The sequence below is a fragment of the Odocoileus virginianus genome, chromosome 6 (genome assembly GCF_023699985.2).
Source record: "Odocoileus virginianus isolate 20LAN1187 ecotype Illinois chromosome 6, Ovbor_1.2, whole genome shotgun sequence".
Classification (NCBI taxonomy): domain Eukaryota; kingdom Metazoa; phylum Chordata; class Mammalia; order Artiodactyla; family Cervidae; genus Odocoileus; species Odocoileus virginianus.
In genome coordinates this window covers 43,715,133-43,737,718 of record NC_069679.1, presented here as the reverse complement: position 1 = coordinate 43,737,718, position 22,586 = coordinate 43,715,133, and the positions used below count along the sequence as shown (strand labels likewise).

The 22,586-nt window shown below is 39.3% G+C and overlaps 1 protein-coding gene across 4 annotated transcripts in view; it reads right to left on the bottom strand.

Moving 5' to 3' along the window:
- Window positions 1-22,586, bottom strand: part of RAB27A (RAB27A, member RAS oncogene family) — an 85,995-nt gene that overhangs the window by 6,000 nt on the left and 57,409 nt on the right. For all 4 annotated transcript variants that reach the window (XM_070469254.1, XM_070469253.1, XM_020896215.2 and 1 more), the window contains 4 exons: window positions 21,118-21,292; window positions 15,957-16,042; window positions 13,134-13,237; window positions 7,484-7,607 (listed from right to left, as the gene is read on the bottom strand). In XM_070469254.1, the coding sequence (XP_070325355.1) occupies window positions 7,484-7,607; window positions 13,134-13,237; window positions 15,957-16,042; window positions 21,118-21,270 (467 nt within the window). In that variant the 5' untranslated portion in view covers window positions 21,271-21,292. The remainder of the gene's footprint in view (window positions 1-7,483; window positions 7,608-13,133; window positions 13,238-15,956; window positions 16,043-21,117; window positions 21,293-22,586) is intronic.

Sequence of the window (22,586 nt, the reverse complement as noted above, 5' to 3'; positions counted from 1 at the left end):
ATTATGCTTCCCTACATTAGAGATGGCTCACTCAGATCTGTCCGAGCCAACGTGTTTCATGCTCCAAAGCATTTGTTTCCCTCCAGTTCTTGTCAAACCATACTTACTACCATTCCTTACTACCACAAGTGATCATCACTAAATGCTGAGAGAAAACAGATCTTACTTTACTGATTAATACCATAAATAAGGTTGAGTGCTGAAGAACTGATGATTTTGAACTGTGGTGTGGGAGAAGACTCTTGAGAGGTCCTTGGACTGCAAGGAGATCAAACCAGTCAATCAATCCTAAAGGAAATCAGTCCTGAATAGTCACTGGAAGGACTGATGCTGAAGTTGAAGCTCCAATACTTTGGCCACCTGATGCAAAAAGCCGACTCATTGGAAAAGACCCTGATGCTGGGAAAGATTGAAGGCAGGAGGAGAAGGGAACGACAGAGGATAAGATGGTTGGATGGCATCACCGACTCAATGTACATGAGTTTGAATAAGCTGCAGTCCATGGGGTCGCAAAGAGTTGGACACAACTGAGCAACTGAACAACAACAAATGACAGACGCTTCTAGCAGATCTATGAGCTATTCTCTAATGCTTACTTACTTAAGTAAATACTTACTTGGTAGAATTTCAGGGTATATGAGTGAAAGTATACATTTTGAAGTCACTCATATTAAAAGAGGTACAATATTAAGAAGATATACAGTTTTAATCCCAAATTCTAACAAACTAAAAATTAAAAGTATATTTTCTGACCCTTTGTGAACCTCCAGGTGATGTGACCAGGAGTCAGGTTAACAACCTTAAAATCTTCAGACTAATTATTCAGAGTCTTCTAAGCAACTGAGGTAATGCGGTTTTTATTCCTATGGGAATAAATGAATATTAGAGATCACTCCTTGCCACCCTCAGCTCTTTGAGCTGCCAGACAAAAAGTAAACTAAATGAGATGGACAGCAAAGACCCTGAATTAAGACTTTCTTTCCATCATAAAATGATGTCTCTGGGAATTCCCTGGCCGTCCAGTGGTTAGGACTCTGTGCTTTCACTGCTGAGGGCGTGAGTTCAATCCCCAATCAAGGAACTAAAATCATCCAAGCTATGTGGTGTGACCAAACAAACAAAAAAATGATGCCCTGTGCTCACATTTGAAAATTGGACTGCTCAGCTTGTCTTAAGGGGATAGAAATTCTAGTATAGAGTCAGTTATATTTTTATGCCCATATCTCCTGATGTTCACTTTTAGAAGGTACTTGGGCTACTTTATCCGAACAGTTCTCTGTATTTGTAAAGAGGTATAACAGTGCTTCATTGAGTCTTAATAAAGAAGCAGTAAGATAATACAGGTAAAGGGCTTAACACAAGCTTAGCGTCCGCAAGTGCTCAATCAATATTCATCCAATGGGATTCTCTTCTTCTCTAAAAATAATGTTCTGCTTTTCCTAAAACTTTCCAGGCAAAAATTTAGTAATCTTAGCTTAAATTCCGGAAAAGGCAGTGGCAACCCACTCCAGTACTCTTGCCTGGAAAATCACATGGACAGAGGAGCCTGGTAGGCTGCAGTCCATGGGGTCGCAAAGAATCAGACACAACTGAGGGACTTCACTTTCACTTTTCACTTTCATGCATTGGAGAAGGAAATGGCAACCCACTCCAGTGTTCTTCCCTGGAGAATCCCAGGGACAGCAGAGCCTGGTGGGCTGCTGTCTATGGGGTCACACAGACTGAAGCTACTTAGCAGCAGCAGCAACAGCTTAAACTCAAGTGGATCAACTGCCCCACTTTCAAGCATAGAAATAGGTGTATTGTTCCTTCTTGCCACATGATGGTGCTAGTGCAGAACAACTAGGAAGCAGTTCGTCAAACCTTCAGAAAAAATTCTGGGCAGCTAACTGATATCAATCCATAAATGTGCACATAAATGGATTTTGGAACACTTGCAGAACACCAATTTTGATGTACTTTTAATAAATAGATAAATCACAAATTTTTTAATTTAAGAAAATGAGGGGGACATGATCATTTGCAGTTTTTCACCGAGATACCTGTATCTAGCTCATGTCATAACTTAGGATACAATTTTTAGTTCTTTTCTCTTCTCTTACTTATTTCTACAAAACTAGAATATCCCAGATCCCAGTTAGAGGTTCCCAGGAATGAAAAGCAAGTGTATTTGGTGATTCTGTGCAATGATTTCATATATTTGGCTCACATATGTATCTACAAATTATGGAGGAATTTTTCACTAAAGTAAAAAGCGAGTCTCACTACTTTTTATAGCCTGTTGGCTGCTAAATGAACAAGCATTTAGAGGAAAGGGTGAGGCATAAGCTGTTTCACCCTGGGAGAGTGTGCCAAATGAAATCCAGATCATCTTCTGAGCTCTGTGGGGCTCTGGAAATCAGTCTTGTCTGTTTAGCTGCACCTTCTGTGTGTGGTTTTAAAACGTGCCCAATAAGTAATTATTTATTTCTTGAATAAAGAGAAGATATCATCAAGTTTTCAAAGAATCAAAGTACCAGAGATAAAGCTAGTCATACATTTCATCTAGTTCAGACTAGATGAAATACTGAGTGCCGCATGCTGAGCTAAACCACTGGGAATACCAGAAATGGTCTGTACTCATATTATTAAGGTTGTAAATAAAAGTTTTTAACACATCCTCCATTCCAGAAACTCTTGAGCACCTTTCCCATTAGCCAGTAGTCTCCAGTTGGGGGGTAGGGGGGCAGAGTGTTCTTCTATTTGCTGTCCCGAAGAATAGATCCTAAAAGTCCTCATCATCATAAGAAAAAAAAAAAATTTGTAACTACAGGGGACTCTCCTGGCAGTACTGTGGTTAAGACTCCATGCTTCCACAGCAGGGTGTCCAGTTTCTACCCCTCCTCTGGAAACTAAGAGCCCAAATGCCTTGTGGTTCAGCAAAAATGAAAAAAAGAAAAAAAACTGTAATTGTGCCAGTGATGGATGTTAACTAAACTTATTGTGGTGATCATTTCACAATGTATACATAAATCAAATCATTAAGTCATATACCTAAAACTAATACAATGTTAAATGACCATTTTATCTTATCTGTGAAAATTTACTGCTTATTTCTTTGCACAGCACATGTGATAGACATACATTCAATTATCATACTTTCATCATATTCATTATGTCCTCTATTTCCCTTAACCCTGAATCAAAAACAAAAGGCTTATACTGACTAACAACTATCTTCTGTGAGTAAAGAAGAGGGTAGAAGGACACTTAGATGCAACCATTTTCACTTACAATGAAGTCTTTGCCTATAAGCTTATGGTTCGTGCTCGCTTGGTAACAATCTGTGTCCCTGCCCCATCTATAGCACAGCTGATATCATTAACTATGTAAGAGAAAAAATCTTCCTGGACTTAGCATGGATTTTCCAGTGATCAGTCAATGAGCACATGTCCCTCCCCAAACGTGGCACAAGTAGACACCTGCTTCATATTCTGCTACACCATCATTTTGTCCAGTTTTGTGGGCAAGGAAAATATCTGCTGGCATGCACAGCTCATGGTAACCTGACACCTACATGGGTGCTTCTCAAAGTGCTATTCTCAGTCACTAGTAGCAGCTAGAAATGTAAAATGTGGGGCTTCATCCCAGTCCCACTAAATGAGAAATTCAGTGGGACCCAGAGTTCAGGTGATGCTGGGTCACACTTAAGTCTGAGATCTAACAGTACCATCTAAAAGAGGAATGTTGCCAATATGCTTTCTGCTTTTTCTCCTAACATATTTGTCACTGACTTTGCAGATATTTTTTAAAGTGTTTCAGCAACAATGTGAATATCATGGTTTTGACTGGCAGAAGTACAAATCTGAATAACCCTCTGTTTTGCTCTCTTCTCTGATTTCATTGTCAATATTATTCAATATTGGAAAGCATTATTTTGTAGTTGTTCTAAAAAAGCTGGTTTATGGGCCACATTGCTTTGTTGTATTAGGAAGTGACCTAACAGCTTCATGTTACAATTTAAACAAATGTTATAGCAAAAGAAGGTAGGGGGAGGGGATTAGGGGTGAAGGGATTCTTAGTCTACTAAAAATAAATTTTCAAATATTCATCATCAAGCATCCAATTCACCCTTTCTATTTTGGGCTGCTGCATGATGTCCTCATTTTCAAATTTACTTGTCCCAGCAGAGACACATTTATATTCCTTATTTGCACTGCAGCATGTTTTTATTAGGTTTGCAAAGTTTTTCTGAGACATAGTCTTTCATTCTTAAATACATATATATTTCAGAGAGCCACTTGTGAACCAATGACCCATTCTTATGAACGGAGGATAGATGGTAATGCAACAGTAACAAAACCCACAAATTTATTAGATAACATACAAATGATGTGAAGATATCCCATAAACTACTGCTTTCTGATTGTTAGCACATAGATGGATTAACCAACATAGTCTTTTAGTGCATGTGCAACCAATGAAAATATTACAACTATTAAAAATGAAAAAAAAGATTTCTGTGAAAATAATCATTAAACTTAAATGTCAAATCTGTCCAATCCATGTGAACCCAATCACTCCTTTACACCTTCCTCTGAAACTCCCAACAGCCTACAGAACTCTATTTTATGCTTCTTAAATCCTAAGGGAAGTCTGCTTCCATCCCTTCCCATCTTCAATAACCTCCACTATCTTATCTGCTAATCTCTCCTCTGCTCAATTTAACCCAGTTCAGAAACTTCACACTGAGCCTCTCTTATGAAATACTGCCCAGATCTTCTGAGCTGAGCACCAAGGAAAGGCGGCCCCTTTTGTACCCAGAGTCTCCATATAGTCAGAAGGTAATGGCAGGCTCTCCAATACTGGGCAGGATGTGGAATCCTGAGAATGGGCACAGAGGAAACAAGCAAAGGGCAGGTAAAGCCCAGAGAGGGATTGAGTCAATCCAGACCCCCCCCCAACACTTGACAATATAATTGTTGGGTCTAGCTAACTTTCCTAGCTGCCCTATTTTTTTTTTGTCTTTGCAAACACACTTCTCAAAAGCATGGTCTAGGCTAGGTCCACAGCTTCCATTGCTTCATCACTTACTTCCTCCTCACCCCATTGCAACACAGCCCCCAGCTTCAACACTTTAGAATCCACCATGGTATCTGATCCCTCTTTCCTTCCACTACTATACAAAAGTGACTATCAAGATAGAAGTGGGCATATCAGGTGATCAGAATCGCCTGCAGGGCATGGTCAGCCCTCACTTCAGAATCACCTCAGTCAAAGGTTCTCAAGCTCTGCTCCAAAAATCATATGGAGGGACTTCCTGGTGGTTCAATGGTTAAGAATTCACCTGCCAATGCAAGGGATGTGGGTTCAATCCCTGGTCTAAGAAGACAGCACATGCCACGGGGCAACTAAGCCCAAGTTCCACAACTACTGGGCCCGTATGCCACAACTACTGAAGCCCGTGAACCTACAGCCCGTGCTCCCCAACAAGAGAGGACACCGTAATAAGCCTGCGCACCGCAACTAGAGAGTAGCTGCTACTTGTTGCAACTAGAGAAAGCCCACATGCTGCAATGAAGACACAGTGCAGCCAAAAATTAAATTAATTAAAAACAAATAAATAAATAAAAGTCAGTGGGGCCACTGCTTAAAAAAAAAAATCACATGGAGAGCTTTTAAAAGACATCAGTGCCCATCCCCACTCTCCATCTGTGGTAGCTTTATGATCTGTCAGCTTGTCTAGATTGAACAGCACGTCCCAGGACTCCCTCTGCAGTTAAGGCGGACCACAGAGAGATGCAGGGGGGAGATGCAGGGCAGAAGTGAAGCAGCAGCCATTCTGCAGCTCTCGCATTTTGTCGCTTACCTGCTGGCTCATCTCAGTGGCGCAAACCAGCAACCAGACCGGTCTCCTTTTCCACCTTCCCCTAGATTCTCCCTTGGCTTCTCCAGCTCCTGGGCCAGGTGTGTTTGTGTTTAGCTCTGTGCAAAGAGCATTGGCTTCTGGTGGACACCCACCAGACATCCACAGACACCAGGACACCCATCGGTCAGAAGCAACAGGGACTGACACAGCTTCAGTCCATGGCCATGGTCCCAGCTGGTTCTGGCTCTCCACCAAATCAAATCCACCTTCCCTTCTGAGTGCCCGTCCTGAGGGCTTCAGCATCAGACACACAGCAACCCTCCACAGGGACTGCCCAGCAGCTCTCCACTCATCCTCCCCGTCACCCCAGACTGACCTGGGGAAGTACTCATAAGAGCACTCCATGTTCAAAGGCCTTCAGCAACTTCCTGAGCCCCTACACATCAAGTCTGCTCTTCTTCCCTAGGATTCAATCTCTCCAGACTCTTGGTTCCTTCCTGCCCAGTCAACCTATCCTTCCACTCCCTCTCCAGGGTGAACCCCATCCTTGAGTGCTTTCTGAACTCCATCAGCCCAAAAAAGAGAAAGGCAGGGTAAAAAGGCAAAGTCCCTCCTATAGCTTCCTGGGATTTGTCTAACAACAGAGGCCACCAGGCAGTAACAGCCTCTACACACAGTACGCCACCCACACCACCCTTCTCTCTCCCTTTCTCTTTCTCCCTCTCTCGCCTTCCTTCTCTACCCTACTTGCTGTCTCCCACTAATAATAAGAGTCATTATTACATGCACATCTGCATTCTCACTATATTGGAGGAAGAAAGTACACACAGATTGCTCTGTAGCACTTTAGTGAGCAGTGGCTGGCCCCTTCTTTCATGTCCACTAATGCTGCTGCTACATGACCCTACCCCCGAGCTCAAGGAGGAAGACAGTACTTAGCTGACTCTCCACCACAAAAATGGGGCTTCCCCGGTGGCTCAGAGGTAAAGAATTCCTGCGGTACAGGAGACACGGGTTCAATCCCTGGGTCAGGAAGATTCCCTGGAGGAGGGCATGGCCACTGAATCCAGCATCCTTGCCCCAGAGAATCCCACAGACAGAGGACTACAATCCATGGGGCCTTCAAGTCAGACACGACTGAAGCGACTAAGCACACACCGCAACAAAAACACAGCTTAAACCAAAGGAGATCTTCACACTCCTCCACCAGCATAGGTATTTCAAGGCCAATAAGGCCTTCTTGTATCCTGGAACTTGCCAAAGCAGAATCTGGACTGGGCTTTGGATTTTCCTCACTGAATAAATATACAGACTTTCCTTATCCTGGGCATCTTGTACCTGCATCTTGGAAAGGAGGCCTTACACAGTTAGGGTGTTTGCCCTTGAAGCTGTCTTTTCTTCAAACACCAAGAGACTGAGAAAATGGTACTGAAGCACTGAATGAAGGCCCTTACCAATGGCTTTTTCCATGGTTCCCAAATCATGTAATACTAATATGCAAAGGAGGTGTTCGACACCTTCCCCCAAGGCCTACATCCCTCTCAGTTTTTTGTTCTTGCCCTTTTTGTTACCAATTCACGTGCAAATGCTTCCATCAGAAATTTGTGCTGTATACTCCTCCCCAAAAATACTCACCCGTATTTCTCTGCAAGTCCTCTGGCTTCTTCCTCTTTTACCACTCTTTGATCTTCCAGATCACTCTTATTTCCACATAACACTATATCTGGGTTTTCACAATATGCATGCATTTGTAGCTGGCCTATCAGTAGAAGAAGATAAGAAAATTTGTTACAGATAAGTAATATAAGTCTATGATCAGTGGAGAATATATGCAAAACTGCTTTAAATCTGTAAATGGATACACAGATATAAGGAACTGCATAATTCTCTATAATGCTTTCAAAGCACCGATACCCTAAGCTATAAAACTAAATGGATGGGGCAGAGATGTAAAACTAACACTGTCCTTATGCACATACTCCAGCTTACTTATATTGGAGAGGAATGGAAGAATTTGTTATCCCTCCAAAACTTATGTACACACACACACATATGCATATACCACATAGTTGTCTTCTTTATGAAGAGTCTTTGGGAAAACAACACACAGACACACACTTGGAGGATTTCCTAGTATTCATGACTAACCTTAAAGCTCTGTTTTTCATATATTTTCTCTCCACAGCAGTGACATTTTTAAAATGAACTGTCTTTCTATAAACCTATTACTATCTGAAATATTTTTCACATTTTTCTATTATCCTAAGGCAGAATCACCCTGCTTATTTAACTTACATGCAGAGTACATCATGAGAAACACTGGGCTGGAAGAAGCACAAGCTGGAATCAAGATTGCTAGAAGAAATATAACCTCAGATATGCAGATGACACCACCCTTATAGCAGAAAGTGAAGAGGAACTAAAAAGCCTCTTGATGAAAGTGAAAGAGAGTGGAAAAGTTGGCTTAAAGCTCAACATTCAGAAAACTAAGATCATGGCATCTGGTCCCATCACTTCATGGCAAATAGATGGGGAAACAGTAGAAACAGTGTCAGACTTTATTTTGGGGGATTCCAAAATCACTGCAGATGGCGATGCAGCCCTGAAATTAAAAGAGGCTTACTCCTTGGAAGGAAAGCTATGACCAACCTAGATAGCATATTAAAAAGCAGAGACATTACTTTGCCAACAAAGGTCCGTCTAGTCAAGGCTATGGTTTTTCCAGTGGTCATGTATGAATGTGAGAGTTGGACTGTGAAGAAAGCTGAGCACTGAAGAATTGATGCTTTTGAACTGTGGTGTTGGAGAAGACTCTTGAGAGTCCCTTGGACTGCAAGAAGATCCAACCAGTCCATCCTAAAGGAGATCAGTCCTGAATATTCATTGGAAGGACTGATGCTGAAGCTGAAACTCCAATACTTTGGCCACCTCATATGAAGAGTTGCCTCATTGGAAAAGACCCTGAGGCTGGGAGGGATTGGGGACAGGAGGAGAAGGGGACGACAGAGGATGAGATGGCTGGATGGCATCACCGACTCGATGGACATGAGTTTGAGTAAACTCTGGGAGTTGGTGATGGACTGGGAGGCCTGGCGTGCTGCGATTCACGGGGTCACAAAGAGTCGGACTCAACTGACCAACTGAACTGAACTGAACTGAAGGCAGAATCAATTTATCTAAAACAAACGAAATATAGGATCAAATGAAGACAGAAAACCCAGAATATATAGTCAGTGATTCTGTCACCAGACCCAAGAAGCAGGAGATTACAATTCTCACTCTATAGCTTCTATTTCTTTTCACATGAAAATCTGTTAGTAGGCATATTAACAGCAATTAAAGCAAGAGAACTTCAACTAAGCTAAAGAGTTTAATCTCCCAAATAAGGAAAATAAGCCTTATTTCATACTCATCATGCCTCACAGTGAAATTAAAGTAACCCAAACTTGCACAATAAGACATCCTCAAAAATGTATGGCCTAATTTATTTTTTATCATGGTTAACCATTAGTTCCTCATTATCAAGTCATGTTCATTATATCTTATCATGAGAAAGTCAAGTCAGTTAGAATTTACTGAGCAATAACGGAGGCCTGATACTTGGTGCAGAATTTCAGGGCACTGACCTTTGCCCCCTATACAGGCAAGACCAAACTGTACCGTTTCCAACAGCCACCTCCTTTCCACCCTCCAGGCTGTTATGCGTGCTGCCCCTAAACCCTGAATAACCAAACACAGCCTTCCTTCAGGGCCATTCCCTACTTCGTTTACAGCTTGCCTTTCAGTTACTCCCACTGTGAAACCTCTGGCCTCCAGAGAGGCTCAATGCTCTGTTAACACCTTGTCTGTTCAGTGTCAAGGTTATGAGAATGAACTCGGGACCGAAGGTGTTTAAGGCTGAATCCTGGCTATGCCATTTACTAGCTGTGTGGCCTTGAGGAAGTTAATGGCCACTCTGTGCCTCAGTTTCCCCATCTTTAAATGAAGACAATGACAGTATTTATTTCACAGGGGTAAGGTAAAGGTTAAATGAGTTAAGTCAATGAATCTTCAGGTAAGGTTCATGGACCAGCAGCCTAACCATCACCTGGGAACTTGCTAGAAATGCAACTTCTCAGGTACCACCCCAGATCTACTGAAGCAGGAAGGCTGGGTTTGAGATCTGGATTCTGCTTTAACAATTTCTCTGGGGGGAATCTAGATGCATGTTCACACATGAAAAGCATTATGTTAATACAATAAAGCATTTAGAGATGTTGTGTATTACCAGTAACAATGTTTAATAGTATTTATTTTGAGGAGTCTGGGAAGTATGATACTTGATCTTAAAGGTTGTGAATTACTTATACAAAAAATAAATTTATGAATTCTTTTAAAATATCTCACCAAAAAAGAAAGCACATACATAAATAACTACAACTCGATATGGTATGTGATAAGTATCATGTGTAAGTAGTACAAAACATAACAGGCTTAACTCCAATTGAGAGGAATAAAATTGACATACACACCCCACTGGCTCAAATGGTAAAGAATATGCCTGCAATGTGGGAGACCTGGGTTCAATCCATGGGTTGGGAAGATCCCCTAGAAGAGGTCATGGCAATCCACCCCAGTATTCTTACCTGGAGAACCCCATGGACAGAGGAGCCTGGTGGGCTGCAGTCCATGGGGTTGCAAAGAGTCAGACATGACTGAGTGGCTAAGCGCAGCATAGGATATATAAAATAGATAATAAGAGCCTGCTATATAGCACAGGGAACTCGACTCAATATTCTGTAATGTCCTATATGGAGAAGGAATCTTTAAAAAAAAAAAAAGAACGGATACATGTATAACTGATTCATTGTGCTGTACACCTGAAGCTAATACAACATTGTAAATCAACTATATTTTAATAACTTTTTTTTTAAAGAGGAGAGAAAAAATTTAATTCAACAAAGTTACCACAGAAAATTTCATGGGGGCCATATTTTCTCAGATTTTAAAGAGTAAACTGAACTCTAAATTTTTCAGACAATGGGAGTGAGTATGGAGAGCTCTTTTCAGACAGAGGGAATAATAGGAATAAAAACATAAAGGCAAAAAGATGTTAAAAATATACTTGCTGGGCTCTTGTCCCACTTCTGTGAGGCTACAGAAGAGCAGCTTAGAAATATAGGCTACTCTGGAGTTCCCCTACAGAACACGCTGCCTGTGGGCACAGCTGGCCCATCCTCAAGCTCCAGAAAGACAGGTGAGTGATACAGCACTATCCGATTCCTCCGTGATTTCAAATTCAGGCCCAGAGGACACAGTTCAGTCTCCTAAGCTCAGCAGGGCTCAACTTGGGACTCTTACCTGTCTCCCATGAGGACAGGAGAGAGTGGGTTCAAGGGAGCAAGGACTGCAGTGCATTTCTGGAGAAGCAAAGGGAGGGTGCAGACCTGGACTCCACCCAGGGCTTCAGCACCCAGGACTCAGCTACCTGCTCAGTGCAGTACTGCCTCTGCTCTGCGATCCACCACTGGTTTATGTGTACACACATATATATGCTTGTGTGTGTATATAGATATATAATTTATATATATTAAATACATTAAACATATAAAATACATTAAATATTAAAATATGCATTAAATGTATAATATATATATTTAATTTGACCCCCAAAAGAAGAAATGAATGATCCCCTTAATATTCAAACTATTAACAGGCAGAGGAAAAATAAAAAATATATATAATTAACAAATTTTTACTCCTAATTAAGATTTGTTATTACTACCTCTGACATTGAATCTTTCTGACAGTGAATATTTTACACTGAAGATGTGAAATCTCCAGTATGTATGTTTTCTTTGCCTAACTGGGCAATAAGAATTCTTTTACACTATAAGGAAAACACAAAATAATACACAGAGTTTCACACAATTTTATTCTTCACGTAACTAGCCATGAAGCCCAAATGGACAAGATTTACCTTGTCCAGAGTTTCAGTTTCTCCCAGTGAAAGACAGATGGCTTGATGCTCTTCCTGTGCTAAGATTCTATGAGCCCATCTCTAACAACAATCCTTAGAAAATTCTTAAGAAAGCCCCAGAATTGGTTCCGATGACACAAAGTAGAGGATGATGAGCAAGGAACGAGGGTAAGAGATTAGAAATAGTCACTGCCATTTAGCCAAAGGGGTGTGTGACTCAGACAGGCATTTAACAAAGTGAGGCCCAGTGAGCGTGACTAACCTATATTTAAAGTATTAAATAGCTCTTCAGCTCTTAGTGATTAACTTAGTTGAGAAAGAGCATAAAAAGCCACTGAATCAAAAGCCAAAAGCTCCACATCCTTGGGCAAGTCTATTACTCCATAAGGCTAAGCATCTTTACCCTAAAACGAGGATACACCACCTCCCTGGATCTCCTCATGGGGGGAACATGTGGACTGGACACAAACTGTGTGAAAATGTTTTGAAAACCACAAGGCATTCATCAATTACTTATTTAAAGGCTCATTTTTAAAAACAAGGCTTTCTACTATAAAAATCACAGCCCATTACCCTTTCATAACACCGAAACTACAAGAAATTGTTATGCAGTAGGGGTTTGTAAATAAGTTTTCATTCTAAAGATTTGGCTGTTAGGAATTTAACATCATAGGCCTCCCCAGTAGGTTCTCTATAATTCCACCAATACAACCAACAGAGGAAAATGTACATTTCGTCAAGTAGCAGGATTCTAAATGACTACTAACCAATCATGTAAGCTTATCAGGCTGTCTCCAAAGAGCCAAAATGCAGGTTTATGTATACTGTGCTGGGGACCACTCTGGCCAAGGCAGTTCTAGAGGTTTCTATGACAAGATCCTCCTGGCAAGTGCTCTGGCCCTTTAAATACAGAAGAGACCTTGAGACAGGGTTAGGATCCATTAATTTTTCGAAAGCGTCAATGTACCACATGCTTTGAACCCTGGGATGGTATCAGACTCGATAGCACTTCTCTAGGCTTCTGTCTCCTCATCTATAAAATGGGGGTAAGAGTCCTCTTTGTGGAAAAGCCTGGTGAGGAGATGACACAGAAAACACTCCAGAATCTAGAGTGCAAAATGCACTCAACAAACGGAGGTTAGCATGCCAGGGAAAGCAGAGGACTTCAGTCATGTTTGCTCCCGACCTAAGGAGCTGCGCTCCTTTCAATAGCATTTTAAACAGCATTAGGAGCTCTCACAAGACAACTTACAAAAGAAGTAGAATATAAGAGAGATTCTGTTTCAGGGAGTGGGAAGCAACAGGCAGGGAGACAATATTACTTACTTATCCAGTTTCTGACGTTGAGAAAACTCTGCTCATTTGTCAGATCAAAAAGCAGAAGAAACCCCATAGCATCTCTGAAGAAGGCAGTTGTCAAGCTACGAAACCTGGGGACATAAAAGCAGATTGGTCACCTAAACCACAGCCCTATTCTTTGAAACATACAACAGTTCATCAATAACAAGTCAGATGTTTAACAACATGCCACTGTTTCTACTAACTTCGCATTATACATGCACACTATGCATAGATCTTATTTTCATAAGGTTTACTGAATTATGCTATTATATAATAGCATATATTATGTTATATATGTTAGTTTCAACAGTGTAAAACTATGTACATAATCAATGACATTGAGTATCTTAAAAATATAGTAAATAGGTATTTAGAACAAGAAAAAATATTTGAAAACATATACAGACATTCTAAAATGCCATCAGTTATTGGAATTTTCTTTTAAAATAAAAACATTTTTTTAAATTTAACAAATTAGATGATGATATTCCAAATGTGTATAATAAGTTATTTATCTAAGCGGTAGAAATTTATGTATTAATAAGCCATGTGATTTGAAAAACCAGCCTTCTGGATAGGGATGGCAAGAACTAGCTCATGATCTCTTTGTCTCAGCCAAGAATTTATCATACAATTAAAAGTTAAATAGGCCAAAAGCAACGGTGCTTGCTGTGTATGTGTCTTCCCTGTCCTGTGAAAGCCTGACTTGATTTAACATCACAATGTGTTCCATGCATGACCTTTTAATTTCAGTATCTACAGAAATCTCTTATCCCTGAGAACTATTTCTTTGGTTTTGCTGCTGCTAAGTCATGTCAGTCGTGTCCGACTCTGTGCAACCTCATAGATGGCAGCCCACCACGCTCCCCCGTCCCTGGGATTCTCCAGGCAAGAACACTGGAGTGGGTTGCCATTTCCTTCTCCAATGCATGAAAGTGAAAAGTGAAAGTGAAGTCGCTCAGTCGTGTCCGACTCTTTGCAACCCCGTGGACTGCAGCCTACCAGGCTCCTCCGTCCATGGGATTTTCCAGGCAAGAGTACTGAAGTGGGGTGCCAATGCCTTCTCCGTTCTATAAAGTAACAATTGGCAAAATTGAAATAAGACCCAGATGGCAGCTGTCCCGACCCTGGTGGCCATCCCCACAGCCAGTTTTGAGTTCCCTGCAAGACAGTGGCAGGACCCGATGGCTCCTGGATCTTGCAACCAGATCCACTCATTCTCCCTCTCAACTTTGAGTCACCTGCTCTGGTGAGCAGGTCGGCCGAGCAGGTCTGGCCGAGGTCAGCCGTTGCCAGCTCAGGTTATCGCGACCAGCATGGGACTCAGCCCACCGAACGGGGCTCTCCACTGGCCGGTGGCTTTAGGGTGACAGTAATCAGACTCAATTTCCCCTTTCTTTGTACCCTCTCCACCAAGGATTTGGGCTTCCCAAGTGGCCCAGTGGTAAAGAATCTGCCTGCCAATGCAGAAGATGCAAAAGATGCATCTTTGATTCCTGGGTGGGAAAGATCCCCTGGCATAGGAAACGGGAACCTGCTCTAATATCCTTGCCTGGAAAATTCCTTGGACAGAGGAACCTGGTGGGCCACAGCCCATGGGGTCACAAAGAGTTGGGACACAACTGAGCACACACATGCATGCATGCACTAATGACAGGCACAGGCTCCAGAGAAGAAAATACTGGTTAAGAATATGTCCTTTAATTAGCTATTTTAAGTGTTCTCAAATAATTCTAATCCATGTTTTTACCAAAAAAAGTACTCATCTTTCAGAGATATGTACCAAAACAGTTACAAAAGAAACAGTTTGATATTTGGAATTTGCTTCAAAATAACTGTGGGGCAGGGTTGGGGTGGGGGGGGGGTGCGGGGTTGGGGGGGGCGGGGTGAGAAGAAGTGAAGGATAGACATGAAGTAAGATGGGCCACAACCTGATGTTTGTTGAAACTGGGAAGTCAGTACCTGATTTCACTGTACTTGCCTCTCTACTTCTGTATATACTTGGAGTTTTCCATAACAAAAAGTTAAACAAACAAACAAAATCCTTCAAGGAAATTGTGAGAGATAAGAGAACTGCCTCTAACTGAAAGCAGCTTTAAACAGACCCGTGGTAGTCAAGGGAGGGGCAGGTGGGGAAGGGATGGATTGGGAGTTTGGGCCTAGCAGATCCAAACTATTATACAGAGAATGGATAATCAACAAGGTCCTATTGTACAGTGTGCAGGGAACTATACTCAATGCCCTGTGATAAACCATAATGGAAAATAATATAAAAAAGAATGTATATATTTGTATAACTGAATCAATTTACTGTACAGCAGAAATTAACACAACACTGTAAATCAACTATATTTCAATCAGAAAAAGTAACTTTATATGAAGATTTCATGTGACATTTTCGTCAAGCAACCTCTGATCATATAAGTTAATTCCAACATGATTTTTATGCTAGGTTCCAATAATCAGGTAAGGAAAAGGCATGCAACTCTAGCTTTCTTTGTGGTTGAGTAAGCAGCAGAAGTAAACGGAGACAAGTATACAGGTTTTTAAAAAGGGGGAGAAAAAGAAAGAAGTCCATAAGTAAACGCATCTATTTTTAAAAGGATTCATTTTCCCTTTGACCTTGTATGAAATAAAGCCACTATTATCATTTCAGACTGGTAAATTTCCTGCTAATTTGGCAGCATGGCTTATCCAGGTGCACATCAATGAATCAGTTGGCCTTTTCCTGCTCAGGTCACGGTGTGAAGAGTGCAGTTGTTTTTCCCCTTTGTTCCAGCAAAGGGCACATGACTAAATATCTCATACCTCTCTTGTCCAGCTGTGTCCCATAACTGCAGGTGGATTCTCTGACCTCTGCCAACAGCTCCATCTGGCCCATTGGCTCTGTACACCTAAAATGGCAAAATGAAAAAGAAAAGAGAGCTTCTGAGACTGGTGAACTCTTCTCACTTACCTATTCAGGACAACTCCCCTAAGTATCTAAATTTCTAAAGAAAATTCCATCTGGAATACAATCTTATTTGTATTTTATTTCAAATAATTGTCTCTGGATAACATAATAATTTGTATTAAATGATATAAGCACATTTTTGTTGTTCAGTCGTTCAGTTGTGTCTGACTCTTTGTGACCCCATGGACTGCAACATGCCAGAGTTCCCTGTCCTTCACTATCTCCTGGAGTTTGCTTAAACTCATGTCCATTGAATTGATAATGCCATCCAAACATCTCATTCTCTGTTGCCCCTTTCTCCCCTGCCCTCAATTTTTCACAGAATCAGGGTCTTTTCCATTGAGTTGGCTCTTCATTACAATGTGTAAGCACATTATATACCTTTATAAATATATTAAAGAATGTACAAGTAATATTTTATTTGCGGGAGGGAAGGGAGAGACAGAAAGAGGCAGAAAAAATACTTCTAGAAATAATAGCCAAAAACTTCCAAAATCTGATGAAAAATATTCATGAGGATATTCAAGAAACTCTGAACTTCAAGAAGGATAAACTTTCTTATACTGACTAGACATATCACCAAACTGTCAAAAATCAAGACAGAGAGATTTTTTAAAGCAGCAAGAGAAAAGTGATTCAATACCTATAAGGGATCTCAATAAGACTAAGAGCTGATTCATCATTAAAAAAACAAATAAATAAAAATGGAGGCCAACAGGCAGTAGGACAATAAAAATTACAGAAAGGAAAAAGACTACAGACCGAGAACCCTATATCCAGCAAAGCTATCCTTCAAATTAAAAGGGAAATTAAAACATCTTCTGATAAACAAAAACATAAAATTCACTGCTAGCAGAACTGCCCTGCAAGAAATAACAAAGGCAGGGCTTCAGGCTGAGATGAAAAGACACTAGGCAGGAATTCAAATTCACACAAAGAAATAAAGAGCACCAGTAAAGGTAACTACATGGGTCAATACAAAAGACAATATAAATGGTTTTTCATAACTCTTTCCTGCATCTGACTAAAACGCAATTTCATAAAGCAATAATTATAAACTCGTGTTGACAGGTACACAGTACATAAAGATGCAATATGTATGCAATTTGTATGACAATAACAGTGAAAAGTAAGGGGCAGGAAATGGAGCCATATAAGAGCAGAGTATGGCGTTGAAATTAACTGGGTATTAATCCAAACTAGACTGTTAAAAATTATGATGACAATTTTAATCCTCAGGGGAACTAGTAAGAAAACAATTCAAAAAATAAAAAGTGAGAAGGGAATTTAAATTTAAAATTTTCTAGTAGTGTAAGGGTGCAAAGAAGTTACAGGACAAAAAAAAAGATAAGACATATAGAAAATAAGTAGCAAAATGGCAGACATAAATCCTCCTTTGTTAGTAATTATATTGAATGTAAATGGATTGAAGATTCCAAGTGAAAGGCAAGGGTTAGCAGAATAGATTTAAAGATGTGATCCAACTATATGCTCTCTACAAAAGACGTATTTTAGATTCAAAGACACTAAAAGGGTTTTAGGAAAAGAATGAAAAAAATACAATGTCACGCAAAAACCAAAAAGATAGCCAGAGTTATACTAATATAAGACAAAATAGACTTGAAGACAAAAAGAGACAAAAAAGGATATTTTATAATGATAAAAGGGCCATGTAGTTACCTTTAAGAATACATACAGATAAAAAGAGAGAAATAAACAATTTGACAATATTTAGAAACTTCAATACTCTTTTGATAATGGATAAAACAAGCAAGCAGATGAACAAGGAAACAGAAGAGCTGCAGGACACTCTAAGTCAACTAGACATAATATAGACATCTATAGAAGACCTCACCCAACAACTGCAAAACACACATTCTTCTCAAGCACATGTGAAACATTCTCAAGGACAGACCTTATGTTAGGTCATCAAACAAGCCTTGACAAGTTTAAGAGACTAAAGTCATACAAAATGTATTTTCTAACCATAATGTGGTTTTTAAAGAAAATTAGAAATCATTTACAGAAAGGAATTTGGGAAATTCATGAGTATGTGGAAATTAAATAATATAATCTTAAACAGCCAATGGGTCAAAGAAGAAACATAATGGAAACTAGAAAGCATTTTTAAATAAATGAAAAGCACAAAATACAAAAAGTAGCTTCACTGCTAAAATAGTGCTCAGGGGTAAATGTATAGCAGTAAACACCTATATTAAAAAACAAGAAAGATCTCAAATCAATAACTTAAACATCAACCTTAAAAAACTAGAAAAATAAAAGTAAACTAAATGCAAAGCAAACAGAAGGAAAGAATAATAAAGATTAGGGTGGAAATTATCTTTTCTTTGAAAAGCTCAAGAAAATTGATAAACCTTTAGTTAAACTAAGAATAAAAATAGATTCAAATTCTTAAAATCAGAAATGAAAGAAAGGACAACACTACCAACTTTAAATATATAAAAAGGTTATAAAGGAATAGTATGAACAACTATATGCCAAAAAATTGGATAGCTTAGAAGAAACGGAGAAATTCCTAGACACAAACAATTGAAACTAACTCAAGAAAAAATAGAAAATCTAAAGAGACATATAGCCAGTAAGAAGACTGAATTCATAATAAAAATAATTTCCCACAAAGAAAAGACCAAGCCCAAATATCTTCACTAGTGAATCTTATCAAATGTTTAGAGAAGAATTAACATCAATCCTTCCCAAACTCTTCCAAAATACAGAAAAGAAGGAAATATCTCCCACTTCATTCTATGAGGGTTTTACTATCCTGATACCAAAAACAAAACTATGAGGGGAAAAAAAAACTACAGACCAATATCCATTCTGAATACAGATACCAAAATACCAGAAAACAGAATTGAACAACATATAAAAAGGATTATACACCATGACTGAGTGGAATTTATCATAAGAACAAGGTTGGGTTAACATACAAAAACCAATCAATATCGATTTGTAATGGAACAGAACAGTTCTACAATAAAGGACTAAAACCACACAATCATCTCAATAGATACAGAAAAAGCACCTGAAAAAATCCAACACCTTTCATAATAAAAATGCTCAACAATTACGAATAGAAGATAACAACCTGGACTTGAAAAACACCATCTATGAAAAACGCACAGCTTCTATTATACTTTAACAGTAACTGAATGCTTTCTCCTTAAAATCAAAGACAAGACAAAGATGTTCTCTTGCAACATTTCTATTCAAAATTTTACTGGAGGCACTCATCAGGGCAATTAGGCAAAGAAAAAAAGAAAGCATATCCAACTTGGAAAGGAAGAAGTATAACAGAGATAGGAGGATCTTGTATATTGGAAATCCTAAGGAATAAACAGATACAGACACCCCCTACACAGGCACACATGCGGGTTATATTAGAAACAATAAAGAAGTTCAGTAGTGTTCCAGTATACAAGCTCAACTTACAAAATTAATTGTATTTCTACACACTGGCAAAGAATAATCAAAAATAAAATTAAGATAACAATTTAATTTACAATAGCATAAAAAGATTAAGATACTTAGGAATAAATTTAATTTTAAAAGTATAAAATATATTCTGAAAGCTACAAAATATTGTTGAAAGAAATTAAAGAAGATCTAAATGGCAAAAGAAGTCCATGTTCACAAATCAGAAGACTTAATATTGCTAAGATATGAATGCTTCCTAGGTGGCACAGTGGTAAAGAATCTGCCTGCCAATGCAGATGTGAGTTCAGTCCCTGGGTCAGAAAGATCCCTTGGAGTAGGAAATGGCAACCCACTCCAGTATTCTTGCCTGGAAAATTCCATGCGCAGAGGAAACTGGTGGACTATACAGGCCAGGGGCCACAAAATGTCTGACACAACTGAGCATGCATGCACTCCCAAAATTGTTCTACAGATTCAATGCAACCCCTATCAGAATTTCAGCTGGTTTCTTTGTAGAAATAAGCTAATGCTAAAATTCATTTGAAATTGCAAGCATCCCAAAATAATCATGAAAAAGACAAAGGTATAAAATAAGCTACAAGGATATATTGTACAACACAGGGAATATAGCCTATATATATATAATATATATATATACATATATATCTCCAATATATAGCCAATAACTATAAATGGAATATAACCTTTAAAAATTGTAAACCACTATATGGTACACCTGAAACTTACACAATACTGTATATCAACTATACCTTAATTTAAAAATAATTTTAAAAAACAGTGGTAGAAGAAGAAAAGGCTTCTGGTAGTGGAATAAAAGACTTAGGGTGGGTCAGAAAGAATGAATTCTTCTGTCCTCGAAGCCAGAAATTCTGCATATTTCCCAAGCAGAATACACTCCACCAAAGGGTCTTTGTCCTTAGTCTTCCTGACTGCTTGGTGACCTGCTTTATGGGAATGGTTGCTTTTTTAGTAAGAAATGTAGTTCCCGGACACCAATATCCTGACTTCCTCTCTATCCCCAGAATAACTTGTCTTTCAGTCCTTTAAAAAAATAAATAACAACTGTTAAAAAGAACCTCTTCTCTTATTCTGCAGAACCCTACTGTTCCCTTGGTTACCTCCAGGATCCACACTCATTCCCACCCATATTTCAACCTCACACTCCTGGTGGGGTCAGTGAGTCCGTGACCTAGTGAATGGGACTTCTGAGGCCTTAATTAACAGAAAAGCCATTAAAATGAGCAGGGTGGTTTGCAAGCTTCATAATAAAGATAGACAAATAGCTTTGTAGAATTTAGAAGGAAGATACCAGCCAGAAGTATCAAGGAAATTTTTTAAAACCTTCACTTTTACTTTATTTTACCTGCTTTGTTTTATATGAAGCGTCCTCAGTTACAGCCTTTAATTACATTCCTCAGAATGAACATAATACACTTTCATACGTACCCTTTAATTTTAGATTCCAACCTTTGTCCTCCTAATTCCTATGAAGTAAACAAAACAAACAGGCAAAGGTTGACCCAGAGATTATATTTTTATATGGAAGGATGCAGAACTTACCACTCTCTTTTCCCTGAAATCAATGCCGACTGTTGTGATGAATTTGGAGTTAAATTTACCATCTGTGTACTGATAAAGCACACTGGTCTTCCCTACTCCCGAGTCTCCCAGAGCTAAAAACTTGATAAGGTAATCATAGTCTCCATCAAACATAATGAAGAACTCAGTATGTCACCTGAAAAATACAAACAAATTCAGATTTACCAAAAACTCATTAGAAAATATTAGAATCCTCTTCTTTTAATATCCAGTTCAATAAGTACTTCTACATAACACCTATATGCCTAAGAGTTCTGTGAAGAAAGGATTATATATTATTCACTGTCCCAAAGACTTAATCATTTGCTACATAAGATGCTACTGAACTGTGCTGTGCTGTTATAGTACCCTTAAGACAAAAATTCCAACTGAGAATGAAAACCAAGAAGATAATGGTCACTATCTTTTACGCAGATCATGTAGAACAAAAGTTCACAAAACAAAGGAAGAAAGAGAATGTTTGTTGTTGTTTAGTCGCTAAATTGTGTCTGACTCTTTTTGGACCCCATGGACTGTATAGTCTGCCAAGCTCCTCTGTCCATGGGATTTCCCAGGCAAGAATACTGGAGTAAACTGCCATTTCCTTCTCCAAAGAGAATGTTTACAGGAATAATAATAATTCTCAAAGCGCAAGTGGTTCCGACTACCTCCTTTTTCAAAGTCTCCTAGTGCTATATCCTTGGCTTTTCTCTTGGACATCTAGGCAATTTCATTTGTCCTATGCATTTTCACATGTCATTACAGTTCCTTCAAAGATAATGCTAATAAAACTTGGTTTGCAGCTTCCTCGCAAGTTATTGGAGAAGGACATGGCAACCCACTCCAGTACTCTTGCCTGGAAAATCCTGTGGGTGGAGGAGCCTGGTAGGCTGCTGTCCGTAGGGTCGCACAGAGTCGGACATGACTGAAGCAACTTAGCAGCGGCACATGTTATTATTGTCACCTGCTACATATTAAACCAGATCTTTCTGGAATATCACTGCTCACTTGAGAACTGAGTTCCACCATGAAGGGCACATTTACCTACACTTGCCTTGATAGTCTATAGTAAATAGCTATTTCAGCTCTTCAGCACTGGGCAAAACAAGTCTACCTTTGAGAAGAAATATTCTTGTTTTTCCAGCAAGACCTAACTATGGTTACCTTTTATCTTTTGCAATCAGCACTTTTCAAGATTTATTTTTAATCCTTTAAATAGCTTCAAACTATTCAAAATATTGATCTGACTGGAAACATAGTCTATCTTCAGAGAAAGCTTACTTCTTTTTGTCCTCCCATTTCTAATACCAATAAATCCTCTTGAAAATCAGAAAAGCAATCATCCTGTTATCACTGACAATGCTATCTGCCCATTCAATATACACATTTACCTATCCACATACACATCACAAGTCCTGCATTAGACTCTGCTGGTTTGGGGGACCTCCCCC